Source organism: Urocitellus parryii, chromosome 11, assembly GCF_045843805.1.
Source record: "Urocitellus parryii isolate mUroPar1 chromosome 11, mUroPar1.hap1, whole genome shotgun sequence".
Classification (NCBI taxonomy): Eukaryota; Metazoa; Chordata; class Mammalia; order Rodentia; family Sciuridae; genus Urocitellus; species Urocitellus parryii.
In genome coordinates, this window is record NC_135541.1 from 49,181,621 (window position 1) to 49,200,562 (window position 18,942).

At 36.6% G+C, this 18,942-nt stretch overlaps 1 protein-coding gene across 1 annotated transcript in view; it reads right to left on the bottom strand.

Annotated features, from left to right (window-relative positions):
- Positions 1 to 17,949, bottom strand: part of C11H1orf141 (chromosome 11 C1orf141 homolog) — a 45,069-nt gene extending 27,120 nt beyond the window's left edge. The window contains exons 1-3 of the mRNA XM_077791552.1: positions 17,875 to 17,949; positions 14,341 to 14,498; positions 7,785 to 7,894 (exon numbers count right to left, since the gene is read on the bottom strand). Coding sequence (XP_077647678.1) covers positions 7,785 to 7,894; positions 14,341 to 14,498; positions 17,875 to 17,949 — 343 coding nt within the window. The remainder of the gene's footprint in view (positions 1 to 7,784; positions 7,895 to 14,340; positions 14,499 to 17,874) is intronic.
- Between the last annotated feature and the right edge of the window lie 993 nt (positions 17,950 to 18,942).

An 18,942-nucleotide genomic window follows, 5' to 3' on the forward strand; every position in this document is an offset into this window, starting at 1 on the left:
AGAGAGAAAGGGGAATCACAGGTGGCTTCTGTTCCAGGCCTGAGGATGCTGGAGGAAGGGGTGGGGAGAAAAGGTTAGGAGTAATGATTGGGATATGGAATTGTGTGTCTTGTTCTAGACATTAAGTTTAAGATGCCCGTGAAAGGTTTATCTAGAGGTATCATTTATGTTGTTTAATATAGGCATGACATAAACGAAGGATTTAATAGCATCTCTATGCTATTTTAAAACATTAAGATTGGAGTGTCTGCAAGGTAGGCGGGACCCTGACCACCGGCGGATGGGCCGAGCGGCCTGCTGAGGGGTGGAACCGGCCCCTCCCCCAGTGCCTGCAAGGTAGGCGAACCTGCAACCCACGGGCGGGTCAGGTCCAGCAACCTGCCGAGTGAGAGAACAGCTACGCGCGCCTGCAGGGAACGCGGACAGGACCCACAAGTAGGACAGGGCCAGCGGCTTGCTGAGGGGCAGGCCCGTCCCCTCCCCCAGTGTCTGCAAGGTAGGCGGGGCTGTGACCACTGGCAGATCGGGCCAAGCGGCCTACTGAGGGGTGGAACCGGCCCCTCCCCCAGTGCCTGCAAGCTAAGCGAACCTTCGACCCATCGGGAGGTTAGGCCCAGCAACCTGCGGAGTGACAGAGGTGCCCCTCGTGCCTGCTGGGTAGGCGGACCTTTGACCGACCAGCAGAGCAGACCTAGGGCCTGCCAGCGTAGTAGACGGATCACACCAATTGGAGGAGGATCACAGCCACTACCTGCCCTGCAAGGTGATCTTTCAACCACACAAGAGCAATATAAATAAATAGAGGGAAAATTTCAAAAACACAACAGTTTCACCAAGCAGAAAGAAACGCCAGCAGTATGAAAAGACAAGGAAAGAAAGGAACACAGGCAATGCAGGTCAACTCAACTTTAGAAGAGGTAATAGCTGCAACAGATGGAATGTCAGATAGAGAGGTCAGGATATACATGCTTCAGATGATCTGGAGTCTCAAGGAAGACATGAGACAGCAAAATCAGATAATGAAAGATCACATTGACAAACAAATCCAGGAAGTAAAAGATCAATTTCACAGGGAGATAGAGGTAATAAAAAACAAACAAATAGAAATCCTAGAAATGCAGGAAACAATAAACCAACTTAAAAACTCAATTGAGAATACTACCAGCAGAGTAGATCACCTAGAAGAGAGAACATCAGACAATGAAGACAAAGTATTTCAACTGGAAAAGAACATAGACAGCTCAGCAAGTCTGCTGAGAAACCATGAGCAGAACATCCAAGAATTATGGGACAATATCAAAAGACCAAATTTAAGAGTCATTGGGATACAGGAAGGCACAGAGCTCCATACCAAAGGAATAAACAGTGTATTCAGTGAAATAATACGAGAAAACTTCCCAGACTTGAAGAATGAGACAGAATCCCAAATCCTAGAAGCCTACAGGACGCCGAATGTACAAAATCATAAAAGATCCACACCTAGACACATTATAATGAAGATGTCCAACATACAGAATAAGGAGAGAATTTTAAAAGCTGCAAGAGAAAGAAAGCAGATTACATTTAGGGGTAAACCAATCAGGTTAACAGCTGATCTCTCAACACAGACTCTGAAAGCTAGAAGATCCTGGAATAACATATTTCAAACACTGAAAGAAAATGGGTTCCAACCAAGAATCGTGTACCGGCGAAATTAAGCTTTAGGATAGAAGATGAAATTAAAACCTTCCACGATAAACAAAAGTTAAAAGAATTCGCAGCTAGAAAACCATCTCTTCAAAAAATCCTTGGCAAAACATTACAGGAAGAGGAAATGGAAAATAACATTGATAACCAACAATGGGAGGTAGGACAGTAAAGGGGGGAAAGTAGTCAAAGAGGATAACAAATCAGGTTTAGTAACATCAATAAACAAATATGGATAGAAGAACAAACCATATCTCAATAATAACCCTAAATGTTAATGGCTTAAACTCACCAATTAAGAGACACAGGCTAGTAGAATGGATCACAAAACAAGACCCAACAATATGCTGCCTACAGGAGACGCATCTGATAGGAAAAGATATTCATAGACTGAAGGTGAAAGGTTGGGAAAAATCATACCACTCATATGGACTGCGGAAACAAGCAGGAGTGTCCATACTCATATCCAATAAAATAGATTTCAAGCCAAAGTTAATCAAAAGGGATAAAGAAGGACACTTCATACTGCTCAAGGGAACCATACACCAACAAGACATAACAATCATAAATATATATGCCCCAAATAATGGTGCAGCTGTGTTCATCAAGCAAACTCTTCTTAAGTTCAAGAGTCTAATAGACCACCATACAATAATCATGGGAGACTTCAACTCACCTCTCTCACCACTCGACAGATCTACCAAACAAAAGTTAAATAAGGAAACTATAGAACTCAACAACACAATCAACAACCTAGACTTAATTGACATATATAGACTATACCACCCAACATCAAGTAGTTACACTTTTTTCTCAGCAGCACATGGAACCTTCTCAAAAATAGACCATATATTATGTCACAGGGCAACTCTTAGACAATATAAAGGGGTAGAGATAATATCATGCATCTTGTCTGATCATAATGGAATGAAACTGAAAATCAATGATAAAAGAAGGAAGGAAAAATCAAGCATCACTTGGAGAATGAACAATAGGTTGCTGAATGATCAATGGGTTTTAGAAGACATCAAGGAGGAAATTAAAAACTTCCTAGAGTCAAATGAAAACACAGACACAACATATTGGAATCTATGGGACACATTGAAAGCAGTTCTAAGAGGAAAATTCATTGCTTGGAGTTCATTCCTCAAAAAAAGAAAAAACCAACAAATAAATGATCTCATACTTCATCTCAAAATCCTAGAAAAAGAAGAGCAAAACAATAGCAAAAGAAGTAGAAGGCAAGAAATAATTAAAATTAGAGCTGAAATTAATGAAATTGAAACAAAAGAAACAATTGAAAAAATTGACAAAACTAAAAGTTGGTTCTTCGAAAAAATAAATAAAATTGACAGACCCTTAGCCATGCTAACGAAGAGAAGAAGAGAGAGAACCCAAATTACTAGCATACTGGATGAAAAAGGCAATATCACAACAGACACTTCAGAAATACAGAAGATAATCAGAAATTATTTTGAATCCTTATACTCCAATAAAATAGAAGATAGTGAAGGCATAGATAAATTCCTTAAGTCTTATGATCTGCCCAGATTGAGTCAGGAGGATATAGACAACCTAAACAGACCAATAACAATAGAGGAAATAGAAGAAACCATCAAAAGATTACCAACTAAGAAAAGCCCAGGACCGGATGGGTATACAGCAGAGTTTTACAAAACCTTTAAAGAGGAACTAACACCAATACTTTTCAAGCTATTTCGGGAAATAGAAAAAGAGGGAGAACTTCCAAATTCATTCTACGAAGCCAACATCACCCTGATTCCGAAACCAGACAAAGACACTTCAAAGAAAGAAAACTACAGACCAATATCTCTAATGAACCTTGACGCAAAAATCCTCAATAAAATTCTGGCGAATCGGATTCAAATACATATCAAAAAAATTATACACCATGATCAAGTAGGATTCATCCATGGGATGCAAGGCTGGTTCAATATACGGAAATCAATAAATGTTATTCACCACATCAATAGACTTAAAAATAAGAACCATATGATCATCTCGATAGATGCAGAAAAAGCATTCGACAAAGTACAGCATCCCTTTATGTTCAAAACTCTAGAAAAATTAGGGATAACTGGATCATACCTCAATATTGTAAAAGCAATCTATGATAAGCCATAGGCCAGCATCATTCTGAATGGAGAAAAATTGAAGGCATTCCCTCTAAGATCTGGTACAAGACAGGGATGCCCTCTCTCACCACTTCTGTTCAACATAGTCCTCGAAACACTGGCCAGAGCAATTAGACAGACGAAAGAAATTAAAGGCATAAAAATAGGAAAAGAAGAACTTAAATTATCACTATTTGCAGATGATATGATTCTATACCTAGCAGACCCAAAAGGGTCTACAAAGAAGCTATTAGAGCTAATAAATGAATTCAGCAAAGTGGCAGGATATAAGATCAACACGCATAAATCAAAGGCATTCCTGTATATGAGCGACAAACCCTCTGAAACGGAAATGAGGACAACTACTCCATTCACAATATCCCCCCAAAAAATAAAATACTTGGGAATCAACCTAACAAAAGAGGTGAAAGATTTATACAATGAAAACTACAGAACCCTAAAGAAAGATATAGAAGAAGACCTTAGAAGATGGAAAAATATACCCTGCTCATGGATAGGCAGAACTAACATCATCAAAATGGCGATATTACCAAAAGTTCTCTATAAGTTCAATGCAATGCCAGTCAAAATCCCAACAGCATTTCTTGTAGAAATAGATAAAAGAATCATGAAATTCATATGGAATAATAAAAGACCCAGAATAGCAAAAACAATACTAAGCAGGAAGTGTGAATCAGGCGGTATAGCGATACCAGACTTCAAACTATACTACAGAGCAATAGTAACAAAAACAGCATGGTACTGGTACCAAAACAGGCGGGTGGACCAATGGTACAGAATAGAGGACACAGTAACCAATCCACAAAACTACAACTATCTTATATTTGATAAAGGGGCTAAAAGCATGCAATGGAGGAAGGATAGCATCTTCAACAAATGGTGCTGGGAAAACTGGAAATCCATCTGCATCAAAATGAATCTGAATCCCTATCTCTCGCCATGCACAAAAAGTTAACTCAAAATGGATCAAGGAGCTTGATATTAAATCAGAGACACGGCATCTGATAGAAGAAAAAGTTGGCTATGATCTACATACTGTGGGATCAGGCTCCAAATTCCTCAATAGGACACCCATAGCGCAAGAGTTAACAACTAGAATCAACAAATGGGACTTACTCAAACTAAAAAGTTTTTTCTCAGCAAAAGAAACAATAAGAGAGATAAACAGGGAGCCTACATCCTGGGAACAAATCTTTACTCCACACACTTCAGATAGAGCCCTAATAACCAGAATATATAAAGAACTCAAAAAATTAGACAATAAGATAACAAATAACCCAATCAATAAATGGGCAAAGGACCTGAACAGACACTTCTCAGAGGAGGACATACAATCAATCAATAAGTACATGAAAAAATGCTCACCATCGCTAGCAGTCAGAGAAATGCAAATCAAAACCACCCTAAGATACCATCTCACTCCAGTAAGATTGGCAGCCATTAGGAAGTCAAACAACAATAAGTGCTGGCGAGGATGCGGGGAAAAGGGCACTCTTGTTCGTTGCTGGTGGGACTGCAAATTGGTGCAGCCAATTTGGAAAGCAGTATGGAGATTTCTTGGAAAGCTGGGAATGGAACCACCATTTGACCCATCTATTCCCCTTCTCGGTCTATCCCCCAAAGACCTAATAAGAGCATGCTACAGGGACACTGCTACATCGATGTTCATAGCAGCACAATTCACGATAGCAAGATTGTGGAATCAGCCTAGATGCCCTTCAATAGATGAATGGATAAAAAAAATGTGGCATTTATACACAATGGAGTATTACTCTGCATTTAAAAAATGACAAAATCATAGAATTTGGAGGGAAATGGATGGCATTAGAGCAGATTATGCTAAGTGAAGCTAGTCAATCTTTAAAAAACAAATACCAAATGACTCCTTTGATATAAGGGGAGGAAACAAGGACAGGGTAGGGACGAAGAGCTTGAGACGAAGATTTACATTAACAGGGTTGAGAGGTGGGAGGGAAAGGAAGTGAGAAGGGAAATCGCATGGTAATGGAAGGCGATCCTCAGGGTTATACAAAATGACATATAAGAGGAAAGGAGGGGTAAGACAAGATAATACAAATGGAAGAAATGATTTATAGTAGAAGGGGTAGAGAGAGAAAAGGGGAGGGGAGGGGAGGGGGGATAGTAGAGAATAGGACAGACAGCAGAATACATCAGACACTAGAAAGGCAATATGTCAATCAATGGAAGGGTAACTGATGTGATACAGCAATCTGTATACGGGGTAAAATTGGGAGTTCATAACCCACTTGAATCAAACTGTGAAATATGATGTATTAAGAACTATGTAATGTTTTGAATGACCAACAATAAAAAAAAAACATTAAGACTGGATATGATCACCTGAACACAGTGTAGAAACAGAGGCAGGCTCAGGACTAGCTCTGATTAAATGCACCTACATAACATAACAGAGAAATTTAAAAAAAGAGAGAGAGAGAGAGGTTATGAGATAGCAGGAAAACAGACGTGGGTCCCAAAAGCTCCAAGACGAAAGTGAAGCAGGAGGGAGCCATCAACCAACTATATCAGTATGGAGAGGTGGAAGAAAATGGGAACAAAGAGATATCTTTGGGATTTAGCAACGTGGAGATCATTGGTAATCTTAGGCAGTGTAGTTTCAGAAGGGTGAAGGCAGGAAACTGGATTAAATAGGTTGAAGTTTAACAGGAATTGAGCAAGTAGCCCAGTGTGGTGGCGCAAGCTTAGAATCTCAGCTACTCAGAAGGCTGAGGCAGGAGGATGCAAGTTAGAGGCCAGCTTGGGCAATTTGAGACCACTGTCTCAAACATATAAAACAAAAAGGTGCCGTGGATGCCATGGCGCATGCCTGTAATCCCAGAAACTTGGGAAACAAAGGCAGGAGGGTTGAAAATTCAGAGTGAGACCCTAAGTGACTTAGTAAGACTGTGTCTCAAAATTTTTAAAGTTTTTTAAGAGGGCTCAGTGATTAAGCACCCTGGATTCAATCCCAGATACCAAAAAACAAAAAGCAAAACAAACAAATCTGGGGATGATATCCAGTGGTAGAGCCCCTGCCTAGCATGCATGAAGGCCTGGGTTCAGTCCCCAATAGCAACAAAACTAAACAAAACAAACGAACAACAACACGACAACAACAACAACAAAAAAAAAAACACAGGAAATAAAGGCAGTGTGTATAAATAAATCTTTTGCATTTAGATTATAAAATATAATGCAGAAATGAGGCAGTGTGGGCAAAGTAGAGACAAGGGGCCTTAGTCAAGGAGACTGAGGACAATGATGTCAGTGAATGGCTGTTGGATAATGGCAGAGAAAGTAAACCAAAGGCAACATCACACATTCAAATTCTCTGAGGGTCTGTACTGCTGGTTCGTAGTTCACTGATTCCCCAAATTTCTAATCCTGAAAGTAAGTTTCTATTAAGCAAGCTGTCTCTTATTAAGCAAAACTGATTATTTTAAGTTAAGCAAGTTGATTTTCATTTCACCATAACAAGGAAACTCCTAGGGTTACGCTGAAAGGAAACTTCAAGTGTCTGCTATCCTCGTAGAAGAAAGAAATACTAAAGATAGACATAAAAAAATATATTCATGAATTATGAATTGTATAAATTGTCCATTGTGATATTTAATATCTGTTCGTTAAATTCTTTATTGCTCATACCCTGCTTTCAAGAGAGACATTAAATTATCAAGAACTTTGAAAACATACAATAATATATAGTAAATATTTAAAGCACCCATTAGCAAATCAAAGGAGAAGGAAACATGTTATACAAAACATTACCTTTGACTTACTTTCTTTTTTTTTAATATCTATTTTTTTAGTTTTAGGTGGACATAATATCTTTATTTTATTTTTATGTGGTGCTGAGAATTGAACCCAGTGCCTCACTCGTGCTAGAAGAGCACTCTACCACTTGAGCCCCAGCCCCAGCCCTTGACTTACTTTCTTGATTTTTTATGTTTGTTGGAACAGATTGTGATCTTAAATTTAACTTTTCAAAATCACTCTTTCTGGGTTCCGGTTCAATTTTGAAATAGACACATCTGGAAGACATAAAAAACAAATCTAAATTAAAAGAATCAGAAAATTTATAAAACAAATCTAAAAAACAAATTTTGAGAAATATGTGAAGTTCCATTTATATAAATTTAGATATTACACTAATACTATTATAATAAAAAGTATAAAAGATTGAGCAGGAGCTGAAAATACTAATGTTAATCATTTGAAACAGAGGGGACAAGAACCCCACTGTTGTGATAGGGTTAAGGGCAGTCCAAGGACACTCACTCTCCACAAGCTAACTAACCTTTTCAGAAAACTATGCTGCAAATTAGTCCCATGAGAAATTGGGGGCATTGCAGACCTGAATTAAAGTGGTGGGACACAGAGTTAGGGACAGTCCACATACCAGAATGGTCAATCAGATAGGATCACAGCATTTATGTACCGTAGACAGAATGTCCCTCCTCTAAATTTAACTGGTGTGTTCCTTTAAAATTTTGTATTTTATTTTAAGTGCTTATTTAATATCACTGGAAAATACTTCTACGATTGTGCAGTACTCTAGTGAGAATGGGCATCATCCTGACTCTAACTGAAATGGGAATGGGTCAAGTGTCCCACCCTGAGAATGATGCTGGCTCTACAGATGTCTCTCCACTTACAAGAGGGTTATGTCCTAATAAATCCATAGTGAAATGAAAATACTGTAAGTAAAAAATGCATTCAAGGCCTTGGTGATGGGTAGAAGCTGGAAGAATTTCAAAATGCATGCTGGAAAACAGCTGATGTTGCCATGAAGGGTCTCACCCTTTTTAACTGAGGTGGTGACAGCACTGTATCCCACCTGTCCATGCACTCTAAGAGGTCTGTGGTGGGAGTGGCAGACTTGGTGCTTTTCTGAATTGCTTCTGGGCCCTTCTTCTCTTGCTTGAAGAATAGAGTATGTTTTACTCATGTTTATAGCAGCACAATTCACAATAGCCAAACTATGAAACTAGCCTAGGTGTCCATCAATGAATAAATGGATAAAGAAAATGTGATGTGTACAAACAATGGAGTTTTATTCCCCCATAAATAAAAATGAAATTATAGTATTTGCAGGAAAATGGATGAAACTTGAGACCATTATGTTAAGGGAAATAAGTGAAACTCATATGTTTTCTCTCATATGTGGAAACTAGAGAAAAAAGGAAAATGAGAGTTGGTGTGGATCTCCTAAATATCAAAGGGAAATCAGTAGAGGAAAGAGATCAAGGGGTGGGAGGTGAGGGAAGTGCTGGGGAGTGACACTGACTAAATTATATTGTTATGTTGTATGCATGTATGAATATGCAACAACAAATCCCATCAATATGTACAATTATAATGCACCAATAAAAAAATTGGAAAAAAAAGAATAGTGCATGTTTGCAGCTGAGTATCTATACAGATGTCTCTCAACTTACGAGAGAGTTATGTCATAGTATCTATGTTGCAAACAGCTCTACAGTCTGGCCCTAGAGGGTCTGGGAATTTTAACAGTCATTAAAAAAATTTTAAAAAACAGTCAAAAATTTTTATTTTTTTTCCCCATTTTCTCTGTTTTCTTTTGTCACAGCTGATAGTTTTTTTCTGCTTTATAATTTCATCTTTACTCTTGACTTCTGTTGAAATCTAATTAGGTCCATGTTTGTTCATAACTACATTCAGCTTATTATCCAATGGTCAGTCTACCACAAACTAAGCATTCTCTTCTAAATGTGCTTTTTCACATTTGGAACATGGGCAAATTGAAACTTTTCCAAATATTTAAGTTATTATTCCTTTTTGCTTAATTCTATCTTCAATTCATTATCTCTTCTTGTGTTTTACTGTATGAGTCAAGAGAACCAACCACACTTAAAAATTTCTCCATCTAAATACACAATTTTATTGTTCACAAGCTCTACATGCCACAAAATACTAGAACACACACAATTGAGCCAAGTTCTCTGCCACTATTTGTAACAAGTACCACCATATAATTTCAAAAGTTGAAAGTAATTTACTGTTTTTTTTTTCTCTTTTCACGTTTGGTTTGCTGTTTTCTTGCCTTAAAAATGAAAATGAAATATATTACTAATTTTATTTCCTTTCCTTTGTAATCAAACAGTTTTTTCTGCCCTTAGAATTAAGTGATTTTTATCATAACTTTAGCATCTTGGTGATCCTTTTGATCTGAAAATTCAACTCTGTCTTTAAAAGAAGAGCATTTTTTTTCCTAATATTTCTTGGATCATTCCTTAACCATCTATTTTCCTCTCTTCTGATTCATGTATTCAGTATATACACATTTACATATTGAGTACACTGAAATGGTGATACATGTCTCTTTTCAATTGATAAGGTATTTTTTTTTGCAAGATTCTGCCTTGATTTAATCTTCTAAAGTATCTATCCACTTTTCATTTGCATTTTATTTTCAATTTCCCCATTTAGTTTGTGATAAAGGTTTATTTTTTAATCTCCTTTTTCTCTCTGATTATTTGACCTTAAGACACATATTTCTAAAGCTTTCTTCTGTTTTTCCCATTAAATTTGCTTCATGAGGAGTCACCTGTTCTGAATGTTTGGTTCCATCTCCCTCCTTCAAATGAGTCTCCTTAAATGACTTGTGATTTCTCTTTGGCCACTCTTTCCTGTGAGGGTGGATTCCTCTGACACCTCTGAAGCTCCAGTTATTTGGGACTCTAATTGGGCAGTAAGAGATAAGAGCCTCATGTAATGAATCACTGGCCACACAGGTGTCATCTAGGATCTCTTGATGAAGAAAATGAGAAATGAAGAAGTCTACAGCAATGGTTCTCAAACCACTAGCTGTATATTAGAATGACCCAGAGGGCTTTGAAAAACACACAGACTAACAGTTCATGTTCTCAGGGGTTGGGGGACTGGTTACATTTTTAAAAAGCTCTCAAGTGATTCTAATGAGCAGCTACTATGAGAAGCCCTGCCCTAGACTCCCCAGTTTCTTCACTGTATGGGCTAATGGGAATCCTCTTCCAACTCCTCAGAGAACACGTTCAATGGGTACTGAAACTCTCTCTAAAGAGAGTTGGAGGAGGTAAAGCCCTTCACTTCCCAGAATCCTTGAGGCTTAAAGGAACCTGTGCCCATGTAACTGAGGAACTCTGTTGGTCATAGCAAGTTAGGCATAAATCTCTCACATAAGTGCTCCACTTTTTTTCACACTTCCTGTTCCCACCCTATTCCATTTAACTATTAAATCACATGTTATCAAAGATATTAAAATTTTTTGCCTTAATTATCAAGAATATAAGCGATAATAAGTATTGGCAAGGATGTGGGGAAAAAGGCACACTCGTACATTGTTGGTGGGACTGCAGATTGGTGCAACCACTCTAGAAGGCAGTATGGAGATTGCTCAGAAAACCTAGAATGGAACCACCATTTGACCCTACTCCTGGGTTTATACCCAACGTATTTAAAGTCAGGATACTACAGTGACACAGACACATCAATGTTTATAGCAGCTCAATTCACAATACCTAAACTATGGTACCAACCTAGATGCCCTTCATAGATGAATGGATAAAGAAAATGTGGTACATATACACAGTGAATATTATTCAGCCTTAAAGAAAAATGAAATTTGCAGGTAAATGGATGGAACTAGAGAATATCATGCTAAGTGAAATAAGCCAATGCCCCCAAACCAAAAGCCGAATGTTTTCTCTGATAAGTGGATGCTGATCCATGGGGGGGGGGGGTAGGGAAGAATGAAGAAACTTTGGATTGTGAAAAGGGGAAAGGGTGGGGCTGTGGGGATTGGAAGGACGGTAGAATGAGACAGACTTTATTATCCTATACACATGTATGATTACACTACTGGTGTGACTCTGCACCATGAACAGCCAGAAGAATGACAGGTTATGCTCCATTTGTGTACAATATGTCAAAATGCATTTGACTGTCATGTATAACTAATTAGTACAAATTAAAAAACAAAAATAGAAAAAAAAATCCTAATCTGCTCCCCAATTTTCCCTTCAATAAAGTTAGGACCTAAAAGGAGTTTTATCAAAAAGCAAAAGAAATTTTTATGTTTTTCATAATTCAAAAATATTAATTTCTTCAGAAATACCCAAATATTATAACAAAAGCATAAAATATTAAAAAAAGAAAAGTTTGCCTCTTGTAAACATGGCTTAAGTGTATTTCCTTACTGTCTTATTTTTAAAGATTAGTATATATGATTGTATATTGGAAAAACTAAGCTTTAATTTTATTGTTGTTGTGCTATTTTTTTTTTGTGCCTACCATGTGTAGGCAATAAATTTTAAAATTTTCACATACATTAACATATTTAATTCTCATGAAGTCCCTATGGAATATGTTATTACTATCCCCCCCTGTAAAATAGGAAAGTGAGGCATAGAGAAGTTATATAACTTGCCCTGCATCGTAAAGCTAATAGAAAGCAAAGCTAGTATACAAACCTGAGGATGAGTCTGTAAACTTCACCATCTTAATCTTTATACCAGGTTAATATCACTCAGATTACATGATGTCTATTGAATTAAGAGAACAATTTGGCTCATTAAAGTTCACTAATGGGCTGGGGGTAAAGCACAGTAGTAGACTGCCTTTCTAGCATGTGTGAGGCCCTTGGTTGGATTCCCAGTAGCACAGGGAATCTACATAGACTGCAATTGTATCCTCAATTCATGTTGTTTTTTTTTTTAATACTTTTTAAATTATCGATGGACCTCCATTTTACTCACTTATTTATATGTGGTGCTGAGAATCAAATCCAGCACCCCACATGTGTGAAGCAAGCACTTTACCACTGAGTCACAACCCCAGCCCTTATATGTTTTTTAAAAATTTTTTTTTAGATGTTGATGGACCTTATTTTATTCATTTATTTATATGGGGTGCTGAGAATCAAACCTAGTGCCTCACACATGCTAGGCAAGTGCTCTACCACTGAGCCACAACTCCAGCCCCCTTTATTCATATTTAATTATTTTTTCCATAATGAGTTTCTCTTTTTGTTAAAAAAAATGAATTCACACAACATAACCATATATACTGTGTGTATACACACATGACTTTTGTCCTTCCCCAGTTCCCTACTTCAATTCTATGAATTTTTTCTGTGAATTATTAAAATATCACATCTTAATAGGGACAGTTCTATAAATGATTTTGAAGTAAAGTTATTGGCTTATCTACCTAAAACAAAGTAGTAATGTAAGACATTTGTGATAAAATTAAATTATGTAAACCATTGTCATTAACTTGTGCTAGGAACAAACTGCTTTCTTCTAACTTACTGCTTCACAATGGGGACATGTTTTATTATTCTAGTAAATCACAAATTAAAAATATCTGAATGAGCTATATTTTGTGCTGTTATCAGAATGCTAAAAAGCAAAACAATAAGTAATACAGTTTTCCATATCATGTTTTATGATAGACTGTGAGTTGTTTGTCCAACTTTCTTCCAGATACCTTCACCTGAATTCCCCACAGGCATCTTAAAACTTAACAAATCCAAAATAAAATCCAGCTCTTCTCACCTTAATCCTCCTACTCACCCAAGATAGAGCTGCTTCTATCCACATATTCTCTACAAAGCACTATGATGCATACACCTGGGCATCAAGCCCAGGTTTGAGGTCATCCTATTGAATTGGATGGTGATAAAGAGAATGGGCTCTGAAATCAGACTACTAGGCTTTAAATCTTTCCCCTTGCTAGTTGTGTGACATTGGAAATTATTTAACCTAACACATGGATTTTTCATCTGTCAAACTGTAATTCCCACATTGGATTGTGACATAAAATAAATGAGATAAGAACAGTATCAACACTACCACCAATATCCAGTTGACCTGGTTTGATTCTATTTCTTTATACTTCTTTTCAGGCTCTCTACATTTCTGATGCTTGGAAAAATTACAGAGCATTACACATGTACATATGCTATCGAAAGACCAAGTATGGCATGATTAGGCTATCCATTGTTAAGTACACAAAGAAACTGCCTTATTTAGTTTTCTAGGCAGGCATTTTCTTGTAATATATTAATTAAAGTTTAAAATAAATCCTGACATTAATTTGGAGAAATGTCACTGACTAACTTTCTTTAAAAATTCAGAATTGTGTCTGGGGATGTAGTTCAGTGGTAGGGTTTGCCTAGTATGTGAGAAGTACTGGGTTCCATTCCAAGCACTGTGGGAAAAAAAAAGTATTTAAAAAAATAAATAAAAACAAAAATTCATAATTGAAATTACCATCTATGCTAGTGAAATATCGTAACAATATTTTATAAGCTGGGAATCTTCAAATAGTAATCTAGTATATTTTAACTCATAATTATTATAAAATATATCATATGACAAAGTTTTCATGTTATATACATTGCATAATTTAATACAAATATAAAGCAATGCTTCCAATCTTCAAACTGAAAGTTTGAGGTCGTTATGATAGTTACTTTTTTGATTTTTTAACGTCACGTGACTTATCTTCCATGGTCTTTGATGCTGTCCTCGATTCGGATTGAAGGGTAGCACTACCCTCTTCAAATTCTGAATGATAATCAAATGTCAGGGGTAAAGTATTTTCTGTTCCTATATACTGAAGCTTGTTTTTCTGCAACAAAACCAAAGTGACAACAAATAATTACTTTTCCTAGAGGGAATATCCTGTTTGGATAGGTCAAAAATTCATCTCACTTTACACACACACACACACACACACACACAATGCATGTGGCAGGCAATAATGAGAGAATATACAGATTGAAAACTGGGGTCTTGTGCCCCAACTTTTATGCCTTTGTTCTGTGACCTGAACAAGCTCTTCCCACCTATAAAATGAGGGTACTGGACTAGATGACCACTCAGACTCTCTTCTAACTCTAACATTGAGAATACAAGGAAAGACCTGCCTATGACATTTAGCAAAGACAATGTCTTTAAAGCAACTTGGAGAGACCCTGTCTGAAAATGAAAAATAAAAAGAGCTGGGGACGTGGCTTGGTGGAAAAGCACCTCTGGGCTTAATCCCCAAGACCAAAAAAAAAAAAAAAAATCATTAAAATATAAAATATTTACACAGATGGACTGAAGAGAAAAGAAAAACGAATATAACTAAAGAGTGAGTTAAGGAGATGGAAGTTATCTCTAAAAAATTCTCTCAGGGTACAGCATAGAGGAATAAAGGTAAAACCTTTGAAAGGAAAGTTAAAGAAATGGTGGCAAATGCTGGTGATCCTAGCTACTCTGGAGGCTGAGGCAGGAAGACTGCAAGCTCAAGACCAGTCTGGGCAACTTAGCAAGGCTCCATCTCAAAAGTAAAAATGGCTGTGGATGTAGCTGAGTGGTAGAGCATCCCTGTTTCCATCCGGGTACAGAGGTACGGAGCCGGGTGGGGGGATGGGCGGGTGGGTGGGTGGGGGGGCGATTAGGGGGGTGAGGGGGGTGGGGTAGTGGGGGGGCGATTAGGGAAGGAAAGCACGAAAAAGAAAGTCAAAAGATAGTGGGAGCTTCTGCATCTGCCCATGAAGGATTAAGTGCTATAGTAATTAAACTCCTACTGTAAACAACCAGAAAATCAGGCAGAATATATGAAAACTACCTTCTTCAGCAAGAATGAATCCTGGAAAGAAGAAAAACAAATGAGGTGAATGCTGCAATAGCCCAGATTACTTCCTAGAGCAATTTCTGGGCTGAGGTTCAGGGAAGGGGAACCCAATGGGTCTGGGGGAATTCAAACCAAATTTTCTGGCCTTGCTGTTGTTAAGTTCAGATGAAAGACAGCAGCAGTGGTTGTATTTTGGGGTATTAACTCCAGAGAAATGAAAACTTAAATTTATACAAAAACTTGTATAAAACTTGTATAAAAAAGTTCATAGCAGATTTATTTTATTTTTACCAGTCTTATTTTTTTGTAGCCAAATCCTGACAAGAACCCAAATGACCTTCAATGGATACGTGATTGAAACTGTTCCTCCATATAACATAATACTACTCAGCAATAAAATTTGCATGTTATTTATAATAACAAAGCTATGGATTCATGCAAAAATCTGGGTGAACTTCAAAGTCCATTATGTTTAGTGAAAAAGTCACTCTCAAAACTTTACATATCGGATGATTCGATTTGTATTACATTTTCAAAATTACAAAATTGTGGAGATGGAAAACAAATCAGTGATTGCTTTTCACAGATAGAGATGGTGAATGCAGTGGATAAAAGAAGTAGCATGAGAGTGTTGTGTACAGTGACAGAAAAGGGCTGGATTTTGATTGTGGTGGTTACACACATCTGTAAATGGAATAATACTGCATGAAACTACACATACACACAGGTGTACACAGACACACAGACACACCCACACACACACATACAAATTCATGCTGGTCAAAAAATGAATAAACTGCAGGTAAAAACTGAAGAAAATCTGTAGTCCTGTTGACAGACATCAGGTATCAACGTCTTGGTTTTAATATTGTACCATAACTGTATAAGATGTCATCATTGTAGGTAACTTAGATAAAAGGTACGCGGGATTGCTTATACTGGTTTTGTAATTGCAAAAACTGGGTCTACAATATTTTTAAGTTTAAAAAATATTAAAAAAAAACAAATACCAGAGTGATTTATGTATTAGCTAATTTTCGTGTTAAAAAATAGATAAGGACTGAGGATGTGGCTCAAGTGGTAGCCCGCTCGCCTGGCATGCGTGCTGCCCGGGTTCAATCCTCAGCACCACATACAAACAAAGTTGTTGTGCCCGGCGAAAACTAAAAAATAAATATTAAAAAAATTCTCTCTCTCTCTCTCTCTTTATTAAAAAAAAATAGATAAAATCTACTTTTATGTATGTAGGTGTCCATGTGTCTGTGTATTCTTATTCTAAATACATATAAATTTATATGCAAAGATAAATGTCTTTATGTCTATTTTTATAAGAGTACATAAAAAAGATATGAATAAACAAACTCTAATTGTCAAAATGTATTTGCCTCTGATGAGTGGATTATAGGAAAGAGGCCAAAGACTACTAATTAACTTCTCTTTATTTAATTTCTTTATGTCTACTTTTCTTTATGCATCTCTATGGATTGTTTAACTTGTTCCAAAGATACGTTTTATACTTACAATTTTAAAATAATAAAAGTTTTAAAAGATGATCATATAGTGTGTGTATGTGTGTATGTGTGTGTGTGTGTGTGTGTGTGTGTGTGTGTGTATTTTTTTTATGGTGCTGGGGATTGAACCCAGGGACTTGTGCTTGGGGAGGCAAGCACTCTACCAGCTGAGTTATATATATCATCAGCCCCAGTATATAATTTTAAAAGAATTTCCAGAAAACCAAAATTTAATTGTTCCTTTATGTCCCAAACTGGGTTTTGAGAACCATATTCTCTTTTATATTTTTCTTGAATTCTATGAGTCTTGCCTATTTATAGTTTACTTCAATTATTTCTGTAAGTTTTAATTATTTCTAATTTGGTAACTATCCCAAATGTTCTCTTCCTTTTAACATGCCCAAACTAAATAACTCAGCATATGTTTAACACGTTGGTAAGAACTATAGCAGTAGTCACATTTAATATTCAGCAGCACAGGATTTCTAAGCAGGTGTGATATATACCATAACCTACTGTAGCAGCTGTCTGGAGGTTTTCTTGTACAGTTAATCAATCCTTTTTATTATCCACTTAGATGATTCTTTCACCTAATGTAATGATTTGCTTTTTTACAAATTAGTTTATATTTTCAGATTAATGTATCATTAACTAAAAATCAAAATTATTATTATTTGAAATGTTAATTTTTTAATATATTTTTTTTAGTTGTAGATGGACATATACCTTTATTTATTTTTATGTGGAGCGGAGGATCAAACCCCATGCCTCATTCATGCTAGGCAAGCGCTCTACCACTGAACCACAACCACAGCCCCTTGAAATGTTAATTTTTTAATGATTAAATTGAATTTAGCTTTCACTTTACAGACCTTTATTCTTCTGTTCATGAGTATCTTTGCTTGCTTATCCAGGAGTTCTAACTTCTGTAAGACTCTTTCTGCCATTGTCTGTCAGTAAATTCCTACTTAAAAAGGAAGAGAAGAAAAAAATCTCCGAATCAATTCGAATTTAAACATGTAACTGATTAGACATAAGAGATGACTCATCTTTACATTACTATTTAGATAAGTGATAGAATTCATGGAATAAATCATAGAATTATACATGTATCCACATTTTTTTCAGAAGGTCACATGATCAGCACTCCCACATATGTGTGGGTCCCAGGAATTTCCATATTTAAGAGGAAGTTGAGTTGGAGAAACTTTAAGATTATCATATGAGAACTAGACATGACTCAGGCTTGAAGTAAGGACATGTGGCTTGATTTATGTCTATTTTATTTTGCCGTGATATAATTTTAATAAAACTAAATGCAGGGTTCACATTTATATAGTTCATTGCATTTAAATTAAATTGGTCTATGATCCAAGACTGTTAATATAGCATTTAGTCACACAGAAGGCATAGCAACTAAGCTGGTTAGTCCCACTGTGGCAATAATTCATATTTCTGGTTAATTAATATTGCTGAAAATACCATCCGGGGTCAAGCAGTTTATATTAGAGGTTTGGTAAGTTATTTCAACATGAATACCTTGTCTAATTTAGTCCTGTTTTCAGATGAGAAAACAGAAGGCCACAAAGTACCTTCTTGGTGCAAGACAAATATCTTGGGGTAGAGTGGAAGCAAGAATCCAGGAAGGGTAGCTTCAAACTCCCTTTATTTATTTTAAAAATTTGAGCATTTGACTATTCATTTCATAAATCTTTTCTCAGTGAGTTCAACAGGCTCCAGTGGCATTTAAGTGTAAACATTAAATGGGTCACAGAAAGTACTGAACTCATCAGTGTTTTATTATTATTATTATTATTTGTTATGGGAGAAAATACTTCTTTCTGGTGTTTCCAATGGTCTGCAGACAAAGTTGGCCATGTTATTGCCAAACATATTTCACCTGACCTTTGTTTGCTGGTTACTGAGAGAATGACTATTGC